This window comes from Oncorhynchus mykiss, chromosome 11 (genome assembly GCF_057628025.1).
Source record: "Oncorhynchus mykiss isolate SJ-2025 chromosome 11, ASM5762802v1, whole genome shotgun sequence".
NCBI classification, from domain to species: Eukaryota; Metazoa; Chordata; class Actinopteri; order Salmoniformes; family Salmonidae; genus Oncorhynchus; species Oncorhynchus mykiss.
In genome coordinates this window covers 10,867,968-10,890,847 of record NC_143032.1, presented here as the reverse complement: position 1 = coordinate 10,890,847, position 22,880 = coordinate 10,867,968, and the positions used below count along the sequence as shown (strand labels likewise).

At 41.5% G+C, this 22,880-nt stretch overlaps 2 protein-coding genes across 3 annotated transcripts; one reads left to right on the top strand and one right to left on the bottom strand.

Annotated features, from left to right (window-relative positions):
• The first annotated feature begins 6,645 nt into the window (after positions 1-6,645).
• On the top strand, positions 6,646-16,129 carry LOC110535254 (protein APCDD1). Its single transcript, XM_090189193.1, has 5 exons — positions 6,646-7,047; positions 7,375-7,570; positions 10,139-10,691; positions 11,221-11,403; positions 15,513-16,129. Exons 1-5 carry the CDS (start codon positions 7,002-7,004, stop codon positions 15,987-15,989), a joined length of 1,455 nt encoding a protein of 484 aa, XP_090045319.1. The 5' UTR covers positions 6,646-7,001; the 3' UTR covers positions 15,990-16,129.
• An 887-nt stretch (positions 16,130-17,016) lies between these two features.
• On the bottom strand, positions 17,017-22,575 carry vapa (VAMP (vesicle-associated membrane protein)-associated protein A). Of its 2 annotated transcripts, none has more exons than XM_021619875.3 (6): positions 22,034-22,295; positions 21,319-21,471; positions 20,770-20,873; positions 20,015-20,095; positions 18,147-18,323; positions 17,017-17,934 (listed from the first exon to the last, which is right to left on the bottom strand). In XM_021619875.3, the coding sequence occupies exons 1-6, from the start codon at positions 22,047-22,049 to the stop codon at positions 17,773-17,775; spliced, it is 693 nt and encodes a 230-aa protein (XP_021475550.1). In that variant the 5' UTR covers positions 22,050-22,295; the 3' UTR covers positions 17,017-17,772.
• Between the last annotated feature and the right edge of the window lie 305 nt (positions 22,576-22,880).

The window sequence follows — 22,880 nt, the reverse complement described above, 5'->3', positions numbered from 1 at the left end:
GCAAAGGAGAAATACTCACTAACAGGGATGTTAACAATTTTGGGCACTTGGAACATTTCTGGGATTTTATTTCAGCTCATGAAACATGGGACCAACACTTAACATGTTTCATTCAGGGTTTTTTCAATGTAATTACATTAGTAATTTCCCATTACAGAAGCAGAGGTACATCCCAGAACATGACTTATGATTCATATCTAGATATAATAGGCAATTTTAAAGGGTTAAGATTAATAGAGCTAGCTCTTTAGGGGTTTTAGGCTGGGTTTCTGTATAGCACTTTGTTACATCTGTAAAAAGGGCTTTATAAATACATTTGAAAAGTTTGATGAAGTGAGGTTATGAATATATTAGTGTCATATATCAAGAAAGATGCCTATATCCAGCCGTGACTTTACATCTTGTTTTTATTTTAAAACCGTATATAAAGAGAACTAAATATCAATATATCAACAAGTTAAAGATGCGAGAATGTACCCAAATTGATATTGTCTTATGCAGTTTGACGCTGCGATGGGCTGTATTAGCATGGCAAATTCAATTCTATCATCTCGGATTGCAATCCTCTCAACCTGCCTCTAGTCATACCGACTGGATTGGAGTCTTGTGTTTTACCAGCCTTGGTAGCGTAGGTTAAATCTCACCAGGCGAAAGAACGTGCGTGAATTTAAAAGGTTTCATCTCTGTGGTGTATGAAACGTTGTCCTGTTAAGTGTGCGACTGGCATGAAGTAGTATACTGTCATGGGAGATTTTTTGAGCTACAAGACAATGTGATAAAACAGTTTTATTTATTCATCGTCAGGTCTTTTTGCACACATCCTTTTTTTATGTGTTGTCTGTGAAAAAGACACCATAGTTTGACAGCTTTTTACATTTGTCAGTAGTGCTGATGTGAATGTTATTTTCCTCTTCATGTGCATGAGTACTGCTGCGATAGCCCCTAGTGACGCCAGACTCATGTGGTTCCCCAAAGGACTGTGGTCGGTAGCCTGCAACGCGCCACATCAAAACTCTGTGTGCAGCTCCTCAAAAAGACAGAGACAGGAAATGTGGGACAAATTCCTCCAGACCGCATTCCGTCTGCTGCCTGACTGCCTGTAACCCTGTACGCATGGAAAGTGGCCCTTTGGTTTGGCCCTTTTTGCAACTTCTGACTAGCTTATGTCTGAACAGAATATCCTCATGCCTCCTAACTCAAACTCTGTTGCAGCTCAACCTAGTTCTTAATTGTATTTAACCACAATACCAGACAGTTAAATTATTCAGCCTTTTGGGACTATAAGGAACATTTGTTTGTGGTGCCACCCCCTCCTGATGGCGGAGAGAAAAATGTATTTTTTAAAGTACATTTTCTGATGTTCTATACATTTTGCCATGTAGCTGAGAACATTTATCAATTTTTTTTTATTTTTTAATGCAAGTCTACTCATTTTTCCCTGAGAGTAATTCTTGCCATTTTAAAACGAATTTCTGGCAATTCTACACATTTTGCCATGATTTATGCCATGTTAATGAAATCTGAGTGAGAGTGACTAACAAAATCAATGAGGTCCCTCTGGAGGTCAGGGCCCCTGGGCAAGTGCCGTGCCCGGTTGGTATTCGGCCATGATTACTGCAAGTTTAGCTTGTCTAAAAACTGTTAGCTGACATGGCTAATTTAGTGACTGACAAAACAAGAGACAAACTGCTGATGCACAACGAAATTGTATACTTGCATCTTATGTATTCTACTATTCTAACTGTCAACAGTAAATTCCTATTATTATTATTATTATTATTATTATTTATTTATTTTATTTTTTTGGTGGGGGGGGGGGCCTTAGCGGCCGGAGGCCCTAAGCGACTGCTTATGTTGCTTAGGCCTGGAGCCGGGCCTGAGTACACATGCTCTAGGCCACCAATGATTCATGCGTGGACCTTATTCTAATATGCTGAAAATGAGAAAAATAACACTTCTCAGCTCCTCTCAAGAGGCCCTTGCAGTCTACAAATGTCCTCCACCTTTCAATAGCAGTCTGAGATCTGACCTACTGGGCTCTGTCTCATTAGTAAACCCCTTAATCTGACTAAATTCACATAGAAATATGTATTAGATATATCATTCTAATTGAAAACATGTCTGAGAAGCAGTAGAGCTTTTTCATGTGTGCTATTTCTATGCTTTGTTCTTAAATCTCAATTTTGCATCTTTTACTTTTGGTTTTGTACACCAGCTTTAAACAGCTGAAAATACAAATATTTGGGTACGGCCTTCTCCCCCGATTGCTCAGTTTGGCCGGGCGGCCAGCTCTAGGAAGTATATTGGTGGTTCCAAACTTCTTCCATTTAAGAACGATGGAGGCCACTGAATTCTTGGGGACCTTCAATGCTGCAGAAATGTTTTGGTACCCTTCCCCAGATCTGTGCCTCGATACAATCCTGTCTCGGAGCTCTACGGACAATTCCTTCGACTTCATGGCTTGGTTTTTGCTGTGACATGCACTGTCAACTGTGGGACCTTATATGGGCAGGTATGTGCCTTTGCAAATCATGTCCAATCAATTGAATTTACCACAGGTGGACTCCGATCAAGTTGTAGAAACATCTCATGGATGATCAATGGTAACAGGATGCACCTGACCTCAATTTCGAGTCTCATAGCAAAGAGTCTGAATACTTATGTAAATAAGGTATTTCTGTTTTTCATTTTCAATAAATTATCCAAAAATATTACTTTTGCTTTGTCATCATGGGGTATTGTGTGTAGATTGATGAGGACAATTTTTTTTTTTAATCCATTTTAGAATAAGGCTGTAATGTAACAAAATGTGGAAGAAGTGAAGGGGTCATATCATACTAAAGGGAGTATCTCTGATTTACGTACAGAATAATATGAAATGCTCTGAGACCACATTGATCACTCTCTCTCATAACTTTGTTGGTCATTGTTTGGACAGTTTTTCTCTGCAAGGGAGCAATACAAAAATCCTACTCTGAACCTGATTGGTGCATCCATTCGTTGTTAGTGTTGTGAGCTTGGCAAGCCCCGGAGGAAACAGAAAGCCTAGTCAGAATGCTCATTGTTCTAGGTCCTCATTTGAAGTTTGTGCTTGCGAGAGGACTTTGTAGAACAACAGCCAGTGTACTTGATCTTCCATAGCCTTGTTATTAATGGCAGTTAGCCATCTATGCATGTGGAAGGTTTGATTCAAACTGCTACTGAGATGCTTGTTACTGATCCTCCAATAGTTGGACTCATTTTTTCAAATGTTCAAATGTTCTGGGCTACATTTTTAAATGAGGGTTATTATTAATGACTAAATCAGTCTACTTTATGGCAGTTCACTATCTATGGATGTGGAAGGATTGGTTCTTTCAAACTAATCCTCCAATGATCATCAGTGCAGGTTCCTCTTTTTTTCTCTCTTAAATTAGGGTTATTATTAATGACTGATTATAATTGCTTCGTTTCGAAACACAGGGGGAGACAACCCAATGGGACTCGACACACAAAGATCTCTTTGCACATGTGGAATGTTTTCAGAACCCCAGAGCCAGAACGACATTCCTTCTTTCCCAGATCTGGGTTTGTTTGTGTCTTCTTGTGTTGGTCGTCAACGCACCATATGACCACCACATTGAGATGTTCAAGCAGCGACACTCACTGCGTCATTTTTCTCCTTCTATTATTTTACAGACAGTTGGCTTGTCAAGCAGTTTGCCTGAGGATAAAACATCAACTTTTGTCTGGTTTGTCTGATCAGACAACAGAGATGACCTGTCTGAAAGAAGAATTGCTTGATTTTCCCTGTTCTCACATAAGTTTTTCTGTTATTTGTTAAGAATAAGAATAAATATTGTGTTGTCCATTTACTGGTTGCTCACTGGGAAAAAAATATGTGACAATGTTGGAACAATCTGGAAAACTGATTTGGGAAAAGTCATCAACATAAGAGACTTTTGTGGTTTTTTTCACACCACTTTTAACCTAAATCCAATGACATGGTGACATTTTTGGTTGATATCAAATCAAATCAAATATTATTTGTCACATACGGTGAATACAACAGGTACAACCTTACCATGAAATGCTTACTTGCAAGCCCTTAACCAGCAATGCCGTTTAAAAAAAAAAAAGAGTTAAGAAAATATTTACTAAATAAATAAATAAAAAAATTGGGGGGGGGGGGGTCAATGCAAATTGTCTGGGTGGTCATTTGAATAGCTGTTGAGCAGTCTTATGGCTTGGAGTTAGAAGCTGTTAAGAAGCCTTTTGGACCTCGACTTGGCACTCCGGTGCCGCTTGCCGTGCGGTAGCAGAGAGAACAGTCTATGACTTGGGTGGCTGGAGTCTGGCAATTTTCAAATCAAATTTTATTGGTCACATACACATGGTTAGCAGATGTTAATGCCAGTGTAGCGAAATGCTTGTGCTTCTAGTTCCGACCATGCAGTAAAATCTAACAAGTAATCTAACAATTTCACAACAACTACCTTATACACACAAGTGTAAAGGAATGAATAAGAATATGTACATAGAAATATATGGATGAGCGATGGCCGAACGGCATAGGCAAGATGCAGTAGATGGTATAGAGTACAGTATATACATATGAGATGAGTAATGTAGGGTATGTAAACATTATATAAAGTGGCATTGTTTAAAGTGACCAGTGATACATTATTACATCCAATTTTTCATTATTAAAGTGGCTAGAGATTTGAGTCAGTATGCTGGCAGCAGCCACTCAATGTTAGTGATGGCTGTTTAACAGTCTGATGGCCTTGAGATAGAAGCTGTTTTTCAGACTCTCGGTCCCAGTTTTGATGCACCTGTACTGACCTCGCCTTCTGGATGACAGCGGGGTGAACAGGCAGTGGCTCGGATGGTTGTTGTCCTTGATGATCCTTTTGGCATCAGGTGTCCTTGATGATCTTCCTGTGACATCAGGTGTTGTAGGTGTCCTGGAGGGCAGGTAGTTTGCCCCCGGTGATGCGTTCTGCAGACCTTACTACCCTCTGGAGAGCCTTACGGTTGTAAGTGGAGCAGTTGCCGTACCAGGCGGTGATGCAGCCCGAAAAGATGCTCCCGTTTGTGCATCTGTAAAAGTTTGTGAGCTGCTCTTTTCATCTCCTCACAGACACTCCCTCATTCATACTCTGGTCCTTCAATGGAGGATCTCCATTAAACATGTCTTTTTGTCCAAGATTATTCTGTGTCCGGTGTCTGGGAAACTGTCCCAACGTGCATGTAGGAGTGCTTTTATGTTATAATTCTAAAGCACAGCTTAGCACCTGACAGTCAACATTGGGAAACAGGTAGTGCTATTTCACACATCCTTGTTTCACTGAAACAAGTTAAAACATTGGTGAAAATGTATCAACATGTATGTAGGGAAGGGATGGGGGGGATGGAGAAGGTGTGACAGGATGTCAGTCAGTGATTGGTGTCAAGTTGAAATACTTGTACTTTATAGCATGTTGACTAACTTCAATACCTCTTTGTCCAGACATTGACATTGAGGAAACATTCATATCTCCTTGATTAAACTAAACTAAACAAACTGAGATTTGATATCAGACCCTTTCAATGCCTTCATCAATTGCAATACTAAGTACTCATTCAAGACATGCCCATTCATGGACATTAAATATTATTTTTCTATTTTCTCAGGTTGCATTTTCACCCCTCTGAGCATCAAAAGGGCATCCAACGCAGCAAGCATGTTTCATTAAGCAACACGAATGCCCTTAGTAAGTCTATTTTGGTCTTGTTAAATACACTCAGGTTCCCTGGAGGGTTTGGGTGCTAGTAGGCTGGCAGACAGCCTGTGACCACAAGGAGTAGACTCTCACTCCTGCACACACACGCGCGCGTGTGCACGCACACAGCTCAGAACACACACCAAGGTGAGACCTTCTGCGACTTAGTAGATGAATATCAAAATATAAGGACGCTGAAGTTGGCCATAATGATGGTAGCGATATTGTAAATATAATTATTTAGAACCGACAATGTCTTGTTTACATTGATAAATAGATTATGAATTTTTACAGATATGTCTGGATACAATGTATCAAATAATATATTATCTCAGTGCGTGAATTGATTATCTTACTGCAATACAAGACAGACTGTACAGTAACTAAGAAGGAGTAGTCCATTTGCAGAATCTTGCTATTGGACTTCACAACGTTATAATAAAAAGCTTGGGTGTCTCATTCGACTTCGCTATTGACTTCAGGAGCAGGATTTCATGCTGCAGGCTTCTTGTATGTTTAGATTCAACCATACGGATACATAATTCATGTAGCTGTCACTGAGGAAATGCAGTTAGATTGGAGCGAGAGGGGATTTTTGACCACGCGCTGACAGATATCTGCCTCACTACTCAACTGCAAGGCATATTTATATTCCACCAAATTATTCATAACCCATCAGATTTAAATGTAAATAGTGAATGCATTTATGTTGCATTTATATTGCTATAGCCTGATGTAACATTTAGATATTGTATGATGTGTGTGTTGTACAGTGGATTCATGTATGGCAATACCCTGAACATGTATTTCTTTGAATGTGTGTGTGCAGACCTAGGTGTTCTTATTCTGTAGTTGGTTATTTTGACTTTGATCATGTTCAGAATGTGTGTGGGAGGGGGGGGGGGGGACAGAGGACAGAGCGAGATGTTCGTCCAATTTAAAATATTTTTTTAGAAGTCGGATAAGAGGAAAAATATATCAAAATAAATTACAAAGTTCCTCTATGAGTCACATTGAACAACGACGTTATTAGTATATTATGAAATTAACTCGTATCAGGGCATCAAGCCAAGTTTCTGATAATGATTGACATCGAAATGTTCTGCGATGTATTTTATTATTCTGCAATGAACGGTTGGTGATGAAAGGAACAAATGAGAAGAACGGCAACTGATAAGGAATAATACTTGTTAATGGACATAGGAGTGGTTCTTAGATAATAAATAAAAAAAGGTGTCGTCTCAGTCAAGACGAACAATGTTACCGATACAATGGATTGTCTCTACTGCTGTTCTTTTCAATGGTGAGTTTGGAACATTCAGGTTTAAGTATTTACTAGTGATGTAGCCGAAATATTTTTTATTACGTATCTATATTGGGCGATAGCCTATAATGTTAATTTATATGTAGCCTACCTATTATTTTCAAAATGTAATTATGAACAACACGTAGTGGATGATTGTTATATTTGAGAATTTAGTAATAGATCTAGCAATGCATGCACTCTATTGCCATGTTTGTATAGTACACTTTTCATAAATGTGTGGTATGCTACTAAAGCATTTATAATTTTAAAAAAAATCGAACTCATGGAAAAGTTTATAATAACATCACTCTTTCTCCACTCCAGGTATTTGTCATGGCTCTCTACTTCACTCAGACATAAGAGCCAGTGTCGGGACCTTGGGGAGGAAACATGGGCAGCAGCATCAGCACGCTGCTATTGTGGAATTTCAGTGTCAGTACATGCTCAAACATCTCCAAAGTGGAGGCCAGATCTCAGTGCATATGCCCCCCAACATCGCAGGCCACTGGGTATCCACCAGGTAATATAATGTATAACATGCGCAATTAAACTGTTTGTTATGAACCCATATTAAGTACAGCAGTGTAAGAATGTATAGTCAATATATTGTAGCGATGTCAAAGGGTAGTCCTGACTGGGGCTTGAACACAGGACCTTGCAGCTGTAGACACTTCAGCTGGTATTCAAATATATTTTACATTTTTATTTAACCTTTATTTAACTTATTTTAAGATATCTGAACTTCTTGCAGAGGTTGCTAGGCTTTGCGTTTTGTATTTATTAAGGATCCCCATTAGTTCCTGCGAAGGCAACAGCTACTCTTCCTGGAGTTTATTAAGGATCCCCATTAGTTCCTGCGAAGGCAACAGCTACTCTTCCTGGGGTCTAGCAACATTAAAGCAGTTATATAAAATAATAATATAAAATAATAATAATTTAAAAATTAAAACATATTACTTGACATTACATTTCATAATACATTAAGTGTGTGCCCTCAGGCCTCTACTCTACTACCACATATCTACAATACAAAATTCCATGTGTACAGTATGTGTGTCTCGTCACGGTCCCCGGTGTTGCATAATGTGTATTTTTATCTGTTTTTTAAATCTGATTCTACTGCTTGCATCATTTATATGACGTGGAATAGAGTTACATGTAGTCATGTCTCTATGTAGTACTGTGGAATAGAGTTCCATGTAGTCATGGCTCTATGTAGTACTGTGGAATAGAGTTCCATATAGCCATGGCTCTATGTAGTACTGTGGAATAGAGTTCCATGTAGTCATGGCTCTATGTGGTACTGTGGAATAGAGTTACATGTAGTCATGTCTCTATGTAGTACTGTGGAATAGAGTTCCATGTAGTCATGGCTCTATGTAGTACTGTGGAATAAAGGTCCATGTAGTCATGGCTCAATGTAGTACTGTGGAATAGAGTTCCATGTAGTCATGGCTCTATGTAGTACTGTGGAATAGAGTTCCATGTAGTCATGGCTCTATGTGGTACTGTGGAATAGAGTTCCATGTAGTCATGGCTCTATGTAGTACTGTGGAATAGAGTTCCATGTAGTCATGGCTCTATGTGGTACTGTGGAATAGAGTTCCATGTAGCCATGGCTCTATGTAGTACTGTGGAATAGAGTTCCATGTAGTCATGGCTCTATGTGGTACTGTGGAATAGAGTTCCATGTAGCCATGGCTCTATGTAGTACTGTGGAATAGAGTTCCATGTAGTCATGGCTCTATGTGGTACTGTGGAATAGAGTTCCATGTAGTCATGGCTCTATGTAGTACTGTGCGCCTCCAATAGTTTGTTCTGGACTTGGGGATTGTGAAGAGACCTCTGGTGGCATGTCTTGTGGGGTATGTATGGGTGTCCGAGTTTAAACAAACAGCTCGGTGCATTCAGCATGTCAATACTTCTTACAAAAACAGTAGTGATGAAGTCAATCTCTCCTCTACTTTGAGCCATGAGAGATTGCTCTCCGTGTACATTTAAGGGCCAGCCGTGCTGCCCTGTTCTGAGCCAATTGTACATTTCCTAAGTCCCTCCATGTGGCACTTGATCACATGACTGGACACTAGTCCAGGTGCGATAAAACTAGGGCCTGTAGGACCTGCCTTGTTGATAGTGCTGTTAAGAAGGCAGAGCAGTGCTTTATTTTGGCCAGACTTCTCCCCATCTTAGCTACTGTTGCATCAGTGTATTTTGACCATGACAGTTTACAATCCAGGATTACTCCAAGCAGTTTAGTCACCTCAACTTGCTCAATTCCAAGATTTAGTGAAGGTTTAGGGTTTAGTGAATGATTTGTCCCAAATACAATGCTTTTAGTTTTGAAATATTTAGGACTAAATTATTTCTTTCCACCCATTCTGAAACTGACTCCAGCTCTTTGTTAAGCAGTGATTTCACTCGCTGTAGTAGCTGACGTGTATACTGTTGAGTCATCCATCCGCGTACATAGACACACTGGCTTTACTCATGCCACTTCAAGCCAGTGGCATGTCATTTATTTATTGCCTTACCTCCCTAATCTTACCTCATTTGCACACTCTGTATGTAGATTTTTTTCTATTGTGTCATTGACTGTACGTTTGTTTATTCCATGTGTAACTCTGTGTTGTTGTTTGTGTCGCACTGCTTTGCTTTATCTTGGCCAGGTCACAGTTGTAAATGAGAACTTGTTCTCGACTGGCCTACCTGGTTAAATAAAGGTGAAAAAAATAAATAATAATTAGTCAAGATTTAAAAAATTAAGTGGTCTAGACAGCTGCCCTGGGAAATGGCTGATTCTACCTGGATTATGTTGGAGTGGCTTCCATTAAAGAACACCCTCTGGGTTAAGGTCACTCACTACACGATACAGTATAATAGCACTGTTCTGTATGTAAGCCTACTTGACACAACAACAGGTTCAGCTTCAGACTTCTTAGTGTAAAGTCTTAGGTGTTGAATCGAACTGGTGCAATTAAAGGTGTGGGGGGGGGGGGGGTCGACTCTAGTTACCCACCAGACTCACTGCATAATACCGAAATAACAAATCATTTGACTAAGCCAATTTCATGAATGTTTTCCCCATCAGCTGTGAGGTCAGGCCTGGGTCAGAGTTCATCACCAGGTCCTATCTCTTCCACCACAACCACACCTTCCAGGTCCTCCAGTTCCACTACCGGGACAACCGCTGCTCCTCCCCCACATACACCCTCCTCGCCCGGGGCAAGCTGTACCTGCGCCAGGCCTCCTGGGTGGTCCGCGGAGGCACCGAGGCCGACTATCAGCTTCACAGCGTCCAGGTTGTGTTCCACAGCCCCGAGGCAGCCATGGACCTCAGCCAGTGGCTCAAGCCCAGCTGTGGACCTCCATCCCTAGGTAGAGGGGGAAAGTGGGAGCCCTGGGAGCCCCACGTCAGCTATGACATGTGGAGTGAGGAGGAGCAGGGGAGGGACTGTGCCCATAGGCTGGGCTTCACTATGAATGAGCTGCAGCTGGTGCGTGTGGAGCGGCGCCGCCATCATGGTGTCTGGCTCCCTGATGACCACACCGAAGAGCTCTTCCTGGGGGACGTCCACACTGAGCACACCCAGAGGACCCACCACACACCCTCCAGCTACCAGCCGCCACTGCAGAACACCAAGGTCAGACATAGAGATATATAATATATTTTATGCTCTAATCTATTCTACTATATTTCGATGGTCAGAGTCCCCTCATTATCACTTACATACCGAGACCCCATGAGAGAGAATCCTTTTAGATTTTTGGGCAGACAGTATCATTTTAGAGTATTTGTGAATCGTGAATCTGTTTGTCAAATCCCTACCAACTGAAAAGTGTTGTGGGTATTAAAGATGACAAACTGTTACAGCAATGAAACCACACATGTACAGTAATTGATGCGTGATATTCCAGGGCTGTGTATTCCTATTTCCTTTCAACAATCACAGTATTGTCTGTATGTTTTTGTACACAACGACAGACACGTTATGTGAAATGGGAGAGAATATGAATTGTGCAAACTGCAAACCCAGCAGTAGAGAAGATCCATGGATTGCAGTGATCATCCGTTGTTTAGTTTTCCACGGGCGCTCTTCAAAGAGAATAGCAAAGAGTGGCGCATTATGTTCTGCTCTGAATTTCTGAATTCCTGCCCTTACTCTGTGGTAGTGTTGGTGCCTGAGGCTGTATCAAGGACCGAGGGATAAAACTGGAGCCGGACCAGAGAGATGGAACCAGGCCTTCAGTTCAGAAGCTCCCTCCTTTCCTCCCACTCACAAAAGGATTCGTCCCTTTCATGCCCCCCCCCCCCTCCTCACCCCCCAGCATTTACCCATCTATCTACTAGCATGTTTTTTTTTTTAACTAACACCAACAACTCCCAGCCTATAAAGTGTCAGGTCAATGTAAATGAGCTGTGGTTAAAAGCGGAGGCGATTGATGTTGAAAGTGACTCATGCATGCAGTGGTGTTGGAGATACAGTCAGCCTTGAATGACTAGAGTTAGTCAGTCGTTCAGCTATAACGTTAATCTCATGCTCAACCACTGAGTGCAATCTAAAAAGGGCTCCACACATAACAGGGGCTTGTTGAGCTTATTTACGAGATTGAACTCACAACCCAATGAGTGTAAACAAGGATCAAAAACCATGAAGGCGTATGATGATATTTTTTATGTTCTGGATGTGAAAATAGCTTATTTTATTTGTCTATTAAGCTGTATCTCTGTATTCCCCGCTAATGTCCTTTTGAAACACGCACCTGTGGCTGATACTGTTTAATGAAGGACTTGGGACCAAGGCTGCTTTTCAAAGAGCCCCATCCAGAGAAGAGAGAGAGGAGAAGTAGCCCCATCACGAGGGTATTTTCCAGGCCAGAGAGAAGCTTTTGATTCTTTGCCTTTGGTGGTTGTTTTCATCCCTGCCATCAATCTAGGATGGCAGACCCATGTTAAATGATCTGTTTATTATCTATGCATAGTTACTTTACCCCTACCTACATGTCAGTGGAGGCTCCTTAGAAGAGGAAGTAGAGGACCATCCTCCTAAGTGAATTTCATTAAAACAAAATTAAAAACATTTAAAAAGGTAACCTTTTTAGATAAAACTATACTAAATATATTCACGTCACCAAATAATTGATTGAAACACACTGTGTTGCAATGAAGGTCTACAGTAGCCTCAACAGCACTCTGTAGGGTAGCACCATGGTGTAGCCGGAGGACAGCTAGCTTCCATCCTCCGTTCTCACCCTCTTCCATAGACTTACACAGTAATTATTACAACTTCTGGAGGACGTCCTCCAACCTATCAGAGCTCTTGCAGCATGAACTGACATGTTGTCCACCCAATCAAAAAATCTGAGAATGAATCTAGTACTGAAAGCATAAGCTACAGCTAGCTAGCACTGCAGTGCATAAAATGTGGTGAGTAATTGACTCAAAGAGAGAGAAAGACAATAATTGAACAGTTTTCAACAAATTAATTTCTTCAAAAATGAAGGAGAGGCGAGATTTTGTGATTTCTTTTCACTTTTAGTTTCACTTACTTAGCTAGCAAATGCAGCTGGCTAGTCGAGCCTACTCAAACACCTGGCTCAAACAGGGGGATGCTATGTTAGCTAGCTGGCTATGACTATCCTACATAACACTGGAACTCTTCCAAGTCAAGGTAAGCTTTTTGTTTTATACATTTATTGCCGCCAGAGCTGCCGGTGTAACTGCTAAACTGCTTACCGACTATACACTGTAATGTTACTGCATGATTGTAGTGGGTTTACTAACACGTTAGTTATATTATCTACAGTGCCTTGCGAAAGTATTCGGCCCCCTTGAACTTTGCGACCTTTTGCCACATTTCAGGCTTCAAACATAAAGATATAAAACTGTATTTTTTTGTGAAGAATCAACAACAAGTGGGACACAATCATGAAGTGGAACGACATTTATTGGATATTTCAAACTTTTTTAACAAATGAAAAACTGAAAAACTGGGCGTGCAAAATTATTCAGCCCCTTTACTTTCAGTGCAGCAAACTCTCTCCAGAAGTTCAGTGAGGATCTCTGAATGATCCAATGTTGACCTAAATGACTAATGATGATAAATACAATCCACCTGTGTGTAATCAAGTCTCCGTATAAATGCACCTGCACTGTGATAGTCTCAGAGGTCCGTTAAAAGCGCAGAGAGCATCATGAAGAACAAGGAACACACCAGGCAGGTCCGAGATACTGTTGTGAAGAAGTTTAAAGCCGGATTTGGATACAAAAAGATTTCCCAAGCTTTAAACACCCCAAGGAGCACTGTGCAAGCGATAATATTGAAATGGAAGGAGTATCAGACCACTGCAAATCTACCAAGACCTGGCCGTCCCTCTAAACTTTCAGCTCATACAAGGAGAAGACTGATCAGAGATGCAGCCAAGAGGCCCATGGTCACTCTGGATGAACTGCAGAGATCTACAGCTGAGGTGGGAGACTCTGTCCATAGGACAACAATCAGTCATATAGCACAAATCTGGCCTTTATGGAAGAGTGGCAAGAAGAAAGCCATTTCTTAAAGATATCCATAAAAGGTGTAGTTTAAAGTTTGCCACAAGCCACCTGGGAGACACACCAAACATGTGGAAGAAGGTGCTCTGGTCAGATGAAACCAAAATTGAACTTTTTGGCAACAATGCAAAACGTTATGTTTGGCGTAAAAGCAACACAGCTGAACACACCATCCCCACTGTCAAACATGGTGGCAGCATCATGGTTTGGGCCTGCTTTTCTTCAGCAGGGACAGGGAAGATGGTTAAAATTGATGGGAAGATGGATGGAGCCAAATACAGGACCATTCTGGAAGAAAACCTGATGGAGTCTGCAAAAGACCTGAGACTGGGACGGAGATTTGTCTTCCAACAAGACAATGATCCAAAACATAAAGCAAAATCTACAATGGAATGGTTCAAAAATAAACATATCCAGGTGTTAGAATGGCCAAGTCAAAGTCCAGACCTGAATCCAATCGAGAATCTGTGGAAAGAACTGAAAACTGCTGTTCACAAATGCTCTCCATCCAACCTCACTGAGCTCGAGCTGTTTTGCAAGGAGGAATGGGAAAAAATTTCGGTCTCTCGATGTGCAAAACTGATAGAGACATACCCCAAGCGACTTACAGCTGTAATCGCAGCAAAAGGTGGCGCTACAAAGTATTAACTTAAGGGGGCTGAATAATTTTGCACGCCCAATTTTTCAGTTTTTGATTTGTTAAAAAAGTTTGAAATATCCAATAAATGTCGTTCCACTTCATGATTGTGTCCCACTTGTTGTTGATTCTTCACAAAAAAATACAGTTTTATATCTTTATGTTTGAAGCCTGAAATGTGGCAAAAGGTCGCAAAGTTCAAGGGGGCCGAATACTTTCGCAAGGCACTGTAGGTGTTACTGTCACAATAAATCTAAATATACTGAACAAAAATATAAAACAAAACATGCAACAATTTCTAAGATTTTACTGAGTTAGAGTTAAAAACTCAGTCTATTTAAATAAATTAATTAGGTCCTAATCTATGGATTTCACATGAATGGGAATACAGATATGCATCTGTTGGTCACAGAATTAGAAAACCAGTCAGTATCTGGTCAGTACCAGTCAGTATCCACCATTTGCCTCATGCAGCGTGACACATCTCCTTCACTTGGCGTTGATCAGGCTGTTGATAGTGGCTTGTGGTATGTTGTCCCACTCCTCTTCAATGGCTGTGTGAAGTTGCTGGATATTGGTGGGAACTGGAACACGTTGTTGTACACGTCGATCCAGAGCATCCCAAACATGCTCAATGGGTGACATGTCTGGTGAGTATGCAGGCCATGGAAAAACGGGGGCATTTTCAGCTTCCAGGAATTGTATACACATCCTTGCTACATGGGGCCATGCATTAGCATGCTATGCTGAAATGTGAGGTGATGGCGGCAGATGAATGGCACGACAATGGGCCTCAGGATCTTGTCATGGTATCTCTGTGCATTTAAATTTCCATCAATAAAATGCAATTGTGTTCGTTGTCCATAGCTTATGCCTGCCCATACCATAATCCCACCGCCACCATGGGGTACTCTGTTCACAACGTTGACATCAGCAAACCACTTGCCCACATGACCCCATACATGTGGTCTGCGGGTTGTGAGGCCAGTTGGATGTACTGCAAAATTCTCTAAAACAACATTGGAGGTGGCTTATGGTAGTCAGCATGCCAATTGCACACCCCTTCAAAACTTGAGACATCTGTGGCATTGTGTTGTGTGACAAAACTGCAAATTTTAGAGTGGCATTTTATTGTCCTCAGCACAAGGTGCACCTGTGTAATGAAACATGGGACCAGCCCTTTACATGATGCATTTATATTTTTGTTCAGTGTATATAAATGATCACAGCTCATGATCATGCCATTATTAGTGTGCATAACAACCAACCTGACTAATTCCCTCTTGGTCTTCAGTGGACCACATGAGGGTTACCCCAATGGACCGGGCCACCACCTCCCTGCTCAACGTCTTCCGGTGCAAGGAGTGCGGGGCGGAGGGCTCATGGCGCCAGGGCCTGGAGCAGGATGTCACCCCCACCCATGGCTGTGCTGCCCTGGGCATCCGGCTGCCCCACACTGAGTACGAACTCTTCCGCATAGAGCGAGACTATGCGAAACGCCTCCTTCTCTTCAACGGCCAGAGGCCCACGGATGGCTCCAGCCCTAACCAGCCCCACATGACAGCCACCTCCTACCAGGTTCCCCTGGTGCAGTGTGCAGGGGCTGGCCATGGGCCAGCGGAGTGGAGGGAAACTGACGAGCTCCAAAGACTGTGGAGTAGCTGCTGCAGACACAGAGGTGGTGGCATGGTGGATATGGTTAGACTACTGCTTATTGCTGCTATCTCCGTTCTGCATCTCAGGTCGGAGTAGCTGAATGTTATTGTTGTTGTGGAGCAGCACTTCATTGACTGTGTATTGGACTTTCAGACTCTTTGAATACAGCATATGTAATTGCAATGTTGAATTGTTACATTCTATTATTCAGAGTCGTGTTCAGTAGACATCAAAAGAAGAAAACACTTTGACAGGAAGTGAAACTGGGAAGTACTGTACTTGTCCAATAAGAAATGCATTTTTCCTATGGTGTGCCCAACACAACATAAGTTGTCTATGGCCGTGATTCAATCTGACTGTGATTTGTCAACAATGTGTCATTTAAATCAGCGATAGACAGTTTCTACATACATTTTTGGACTTGTAAATTAATTATTTTTTATTTATTTAACTAGGCAAGAACAAATTCTTATTTACAATGACGGCCTACCCAGGCCAAACCCTAATGAGGCTGGGCTAATTGTGCACCGCCCTATGGGACCCAATCACAGCCAGTTGTGATACAGCCTGGATTCAAACCAGGGTCTGTAGTGATGCCTCTAGCACTGAGGTGCAGTGCCTTAGACCACTGCGCCCCTCAATGCACATTGATTCTTGAAGACTATAACTTATAAATGCCTCATGAGCTTAGTTCAACTGTCATACCCAATCAGAACCCAGAATAACTTTTTTAAACTCCAATATTTGTAAATGTAAACTCTGTATAGCCTCAAAACATGGTTGAAACTATACATTTGATATAAGAGATGGGCGGTGGCTTCGTTATAGATTTAACTGCTGATTGGCCCTAATGACCTATTTGGTAATTTCCAAATGAGCTGACATATGCAGCGTTTACCATGAATGCAGTCTCCGCAAAAATTGCCTTTAAAAGCTGCATTGTCGACAAAGCGCAATCAGATTGAATCCTGGCCTGTGGTATCATGTTTCATGCAGCTCACTTCAATGACATTTGCATGTTCAACAGTTTGCGATTTTGGCGTTAACAAAATGGAGGTTATCGAATACAAATGAAGCCTTGCTCTTCCTCAAAGACAAAAGATAAACAAAGATGACAAGCCACTAGAATGTTAAAGATTTTATTTTTCATCAATGTTAAATACCATGGGACAGGACTGCAAGAACGTAGATATTTTTGCCTCACAAGGGATATAGAATTTGTGTAAAGAAAAAAAAAAAAATCTAGAAAGAATAATAATAAAATTCATTTTTTATAATTGTGTGTTTATGTCAGTAGGGAAAAGGAAAAGTAGGAGACACCTATATTCCCAGCATACTGTATCTTTTCACATACCTCAAGAAAAACCAAGATTAGAAGAATTGAGTGAAAATGAGAATGTTTAGGCAACATGTAGCAGAGTCTTTTGTTTGGAAGGCTATTTCTTCATCCCATTTTCTTAAAATTATTAAAATAACAGGACAAGACACTGAACATTCAAACTCTTATTAAAACCACAGAGAGAGAGAGCTCATTTTTTATTTATTTTTTGCTTCCGATTTCAACCAAGGTCACAAACCCAGTGCCCTGACTCACCTGTTATCAATGCTCTGACAAATGTACAATTTACATTTTCCCCCAAAACATCCCTCCCCTGATTCCTCACCCCAAAAAAAGATCAGGAAAAACCCCCAAAAAAGGAGAAAGCTCATTCTTCTGTTTTTCCACGTGTACTAACCATGTGAGATTGTAAAAGGCGAGGCCTGCTTATGATTGGGTACACAGAACATATGTACGTAGGCCGTGAGCTGGCGCTACGGCCAGGCCCTTGGAGACAAACGAGCCCATGCCGGCTCACTTTTCTTTTCTCTCGCTCCACGCCTACAAGACAAACTTCCCTAGGAAGAATCCGATGAAGATGGCTGCTATGACGACCAGTAGCGAGGGAAGGGAACTGGAAGAATGCTGTTTGCTCATCGTGGCGCCCGAGCTGGAGACTATGTTGTCTGACCGGTGGGCCTTCCTCATCCTCAGGCCCTCGTCCTGAGAGGACAAACACAGTAGGTTAGAACCCCAAAGCTTTCCCACATGCCACTGTGACATTATTTCTCCCGTTTTCAGGGGCGTAACACCACAGCCATAGGCCGAAGCCAATATCATCTTAACAAGAACATTGTCTTCACAATATGTTTGTATATCGCCAATATATAATACTATTCTAATACCACCTCAATCTTAGACATCACACAACCTACCTTGAGTTGTCTGTTCTCGTCTGAGAGTTTGCCCACATCATACTGCAGCCTCTTGCACTCGTCCATCAGTTTCTTAATCTCAGAGTCGTCCACGGACGCGCTGATTGGCTTGGGCGCCGATGTGCCGTCAGCGTTGGAGTTGAGGACGGGGGCAGCTTTGGTTGCATCAACATCATCCTGGAAGCAAGGAAAGTGGAAAAAGGTGGCGAAAAGACAAACGTGAACAAGAGGCTAGTTTCCCTCCTGACATTGCTGTACATTCCAACCACACAAACTCAACACGCTTTAGAGTAGACCAAACTTCATGAAACTGTTAAGCAGATAGAAATTATTTTTTTTATATAAAAAAAAAAATGGTGTTAATTAGTTTGAAATTAGTATGAAGCGGTAATACGTTTTCATTCAAACTACCATTCTAATTACAACCAGCTACGGCAGGGGAATAATTATTTTGGGTAGATGAGAAGTTATTTCTAAATTATATATATATATATATATATATATATATATTAAACATACCTTTCTCTAATCCACAAATTAATTTCGACAAGAGAAAGAAAAAAAAAAACATTCTGTGCGGCCCTCCATTGAATTTTGAAAGGCTAGTGTGACCCTTCAGCCAAAAGGTTTGCCCACCCCTGGCCTACAGTGAGTAAACGACACCTGAACTTCAACTTCCTGTCCTGCCACAAACCTGCCACTCCCTGCCTCGCACTGAGCTGGGTGCTGACATGAACTCTGGGAGGTCGCTGGCGTCGTGGGCTGCCAGGTGGTGCCTGGTTCCCAGGGGGGTGCAGTACTCTCCGGGGGTGAAAGCTGCTCTGTCGCCCAGGTGTCTGGTGCTGAGCTTGGGGGTCTGCTCTGGCCCTGGAGTGATGAGGGGTCTGCCCATGGCCCTACCATGAGTCTCCCTGGTACTACCGCTAGGCTATCGCACGAGGGGGGGGGCACAAGCAACATGCATGCCAATAGATAATGTATATAGCTTTGGATTGTTTAGTGGTTGCTTGAATTGTAGGGTAGAACATTCAACACTCAATGTATTATAAACGGTTATACACTCTTACTGTGTTGAACAAACAAAACGGACCCATCACATACTAGGAACAAGCGGTGAGTATTTCAGATATGACTTTGGTGAAGTTTGAGGTAGAAATGCTGGTTAGTACAGCACCCATCAAATGACTGTACCTAGGCAAAGGCAGAGAAAGGAACAACCAACAGTAACAGGGCAAGGAGAGGGAGAGAAATCCAAGTAGAATCTAGGAGAAAATGTGAAAAAGATGCATTGACAGACAACATTGACCTGTGGCCGTGACAACAGTACAACATTGACCTGTGGCCGTGACAACAGTACAACATTGACCTGTGGCCGTGACAACAGTACCACATTGACCTGTGGCCGTGACAACAGTACAACATTGACCTGTGGCCGTGACAACAGTACAACATTGGAGGTATAATATCAAACAATTATAAACTGGGTGGTTTGAGGCCTGAATGCTGATTGGCTGAAAGCTGTGGTATATCAGACCGTATACCAGGGGTATGACAAAACATGTATTTTTAGTGGTCTAATTACGTTGGTAACAAGTTTATAATAGCAATAACGCCCCTCTGGAGTTTGTGATATATGGTCAATATGCCACGGCGAAGGGCTGTGTCCTAGCATTCCACGTTGCGTCGTGCTTAGGAACAGCCCTTAGCCGTGGTATATTGGCCATTTTATATATATATATATATATATATATATATATATATATATATATATATAACACCCCCTCGTGCCTTATTGCTTAAATATATGGCAGCTGATAGAATTTCCACTCCTTTGGAAAGTCCAGCCTTTACTACTGTACACTACCTACCATTTTATCGTTGTCAGTGGGCAGTTCGAACACACATCTCAGCTTGGAGTCCATGAAATCATCTGGCGTTGCATCTTTCCACTGTGGAGATTCAACAAGTAGAAGTTGAGATTGACAAGTAGATGATAAGGTGAACAACACGGATCGATCAGTTGATCACAGGGTCCGCTGATGGAATAACAATGAACATGCAATACTGTCAGTTACTTGTCTATAGACATTAGGATGTGGAAATGCTGATATATCTGTGTAATATGCCATTTGCTGCCCTCTGCTGGAGAAATCATAAAAATCATTTTGAATACAGTACTGCAGGATTCTCCAACTGGCAGACCAAATAATTTTATTTGGCCCACTAAATTCTGAGCGAAAACAAAATACGTTGGGGGGGGGGGGCATAAGACTAAAAATACCAGCAAATCAGCTCCAAGTGATTTTAATTTTGGAAATCTGTTCCAAAGTATTCCCACGCATAAGAGAGATACAGTATGTGATTATATATCAAATAAATGCAAACAAGATTTTAAATGATTATGTTTTAGTGAAATAGTATATCTGTTTGGGCTTCTTGCGGTCAACAGTATACAAATTATTTGGAATTATGATCAAGCCCCCTGACCAGCCACTGAATCTAGTTGATGATCCCTGCAGTACTGAAGCCTGTAAATATTAAAAAGCAGGTTTTCCTTTGATGACATAGCTACTAACATAAAGCACAACATGTATTTGGTAGCAATGTGGACAGGAAAACTTACCACTGCATCCATGTCTGTAGCAGTGGATGGTGCAAAGATTGTCTGTACCATGAATTTGTGTTTACTTTTTTCATTGGGGTCATAGTCAAAGGGCTGCAGCATTACTGTTGAGACAGAAGATATGGGGTCAAAACTGGGGTCATGACTATGCATACATATAGGCCTACTGATACATGCATTTGACATTTACATGCCTGATTCGTCTGTACTTGAAGTGGCAGGTAGCCTAGTGGTTAGTGCGTTGGACCATTAACCGAAAGGTTGCTAGATCGAATCCCAGAGCTGACAAGGTAAAAATCTGTCGTTCTGCCCCTGAACAAGGCAGTTAACCTACTGTTCCTAGGTCGTCATTGTAAATAAGAATTTGTTCTTAACTGACTTGCCTAGTTCAATAAAGGTAAAACAAAAAACTTACAAAGTCATACATTTAATTAAAGTGGAAATAGTGACAGGATATAATTTGTTCTTGTTTGGTGTTGTTGACAAAAAGGGCTCGTTACATTCATTTGGCAACACAGTGAAAAAGGTCTGCAAATACAAAAGCCTTACCAGAGACGGTGACAGTCGCTCCTGACTCAATCATGCCGCTGTTGGGCCGTACACAGTACCGGCGAGGTGCCGTAGTCTTCACTTTGAAGCATACTTTTCGGTCAGAGGGATTTTTGAGCTTGAGGTTTGTGGTCACTACATCTGTGAAGGGACCTGCATTCGAGAGAAAGGAGATGGTGTTGAGGGTCAATGGAGTCACCTGTACAATGCACACAACAGACGCAAATGACAACCAACGTAGACTCGTTATGGCAAATTATTTTCTATATAGTAAAATGACTCATTAAAACACAATAGTGTTAACTGTTGGCTAGGCTCAGATAAACATGTAGCTCAAGGCATAAAAACATAGCCAACTATAATGTGAAAATAGCCTACGGTTACACATAGTTAACTACACCTCGTTCTCAATGTGATGAGCACTAGGGATGCGCTCAACAAAATACCATAACAATGCATGAACTATCTGGACACTGTGCAAAGTGTCAATGAGTGGGATAGCTAGCTAGCATATGAGCGGTCAGTCAATCAGCTTCCTTTAGCTAGCTACTATTTCCATATTCAACAACTGCAATTTTAGCCGTGTCACCCTAGCTAGCTAGTTAAATAAATCCGTGAAAATAATAGTATATGTAATGACTGGTCTAGTCAAATCAGAATGTGTTGCTTGTTAGTTGAACCTATCTATCAGGCTAGTTAATGTTATAGTACTTACATGGCCAAACAACCATGTCAGTGACTATTATTTCAGGCTAACGTTAGCTAGCTATCAATGATCCCTGAGTGACTGACAGCAAACTAACGTTACAGTAGTTATCCGTGTCAATGCCACAGTAAGAAGTCAGCTAACTAGGGTCACTAGAGACCATACGCCCTCCGCGGCTGACGATAAATGTTGTGCAGTGATAACTAGCTAGCTAACTGGGTACAGGCCCATAAATCCTCGCTGCCATCTCAAAATGGCGGCGGTAAGCGAGAGGTTTCAGTAGGGTTGTTGAAGCTAACACATCCCCCCCGGAGTCGGTGACGTTAGCTAGCGTCTACAAGTGGTAGCTAGCCACCGACATTATTCATCTTACCTTTAAATTTGAGATCATACGGCGGTTCAATAACTATGATCTGCTCCAATTTAGACATTGTGTTGTTGAAAACTGTTCCAATGAGCCGGTGTTCAGAGCCAAAAAACGTGCACACGAGTTACAGTTGTTACGGGAGCGCGCAAAATACACATCACCGCGAAACCCGCGCTCTTCGCCTGAACCAGAGAGCAGATAAGTGTATGTACGAGCAACATAAATATTCTCAAATACATTTGGCCCAATAGAAACGTGTTCCTTTTCAGAGGGTGCCTACAGAGCCAAAATATACAGTTTTCAGAGTTTTATTTAGCTTAAAAAAAAACCCTAAGCTAATAAATGAACAGTGCTGACTAGTCTCAAATGCATGAATGGCACTGTATATTATTTTTTACATGTGTAGGAAAAACATTACAGTGTGTTTTAGGTACGCTTATCCACAACTATAACCATATAATTACAAATAGTGACTAAGACACTACAAAC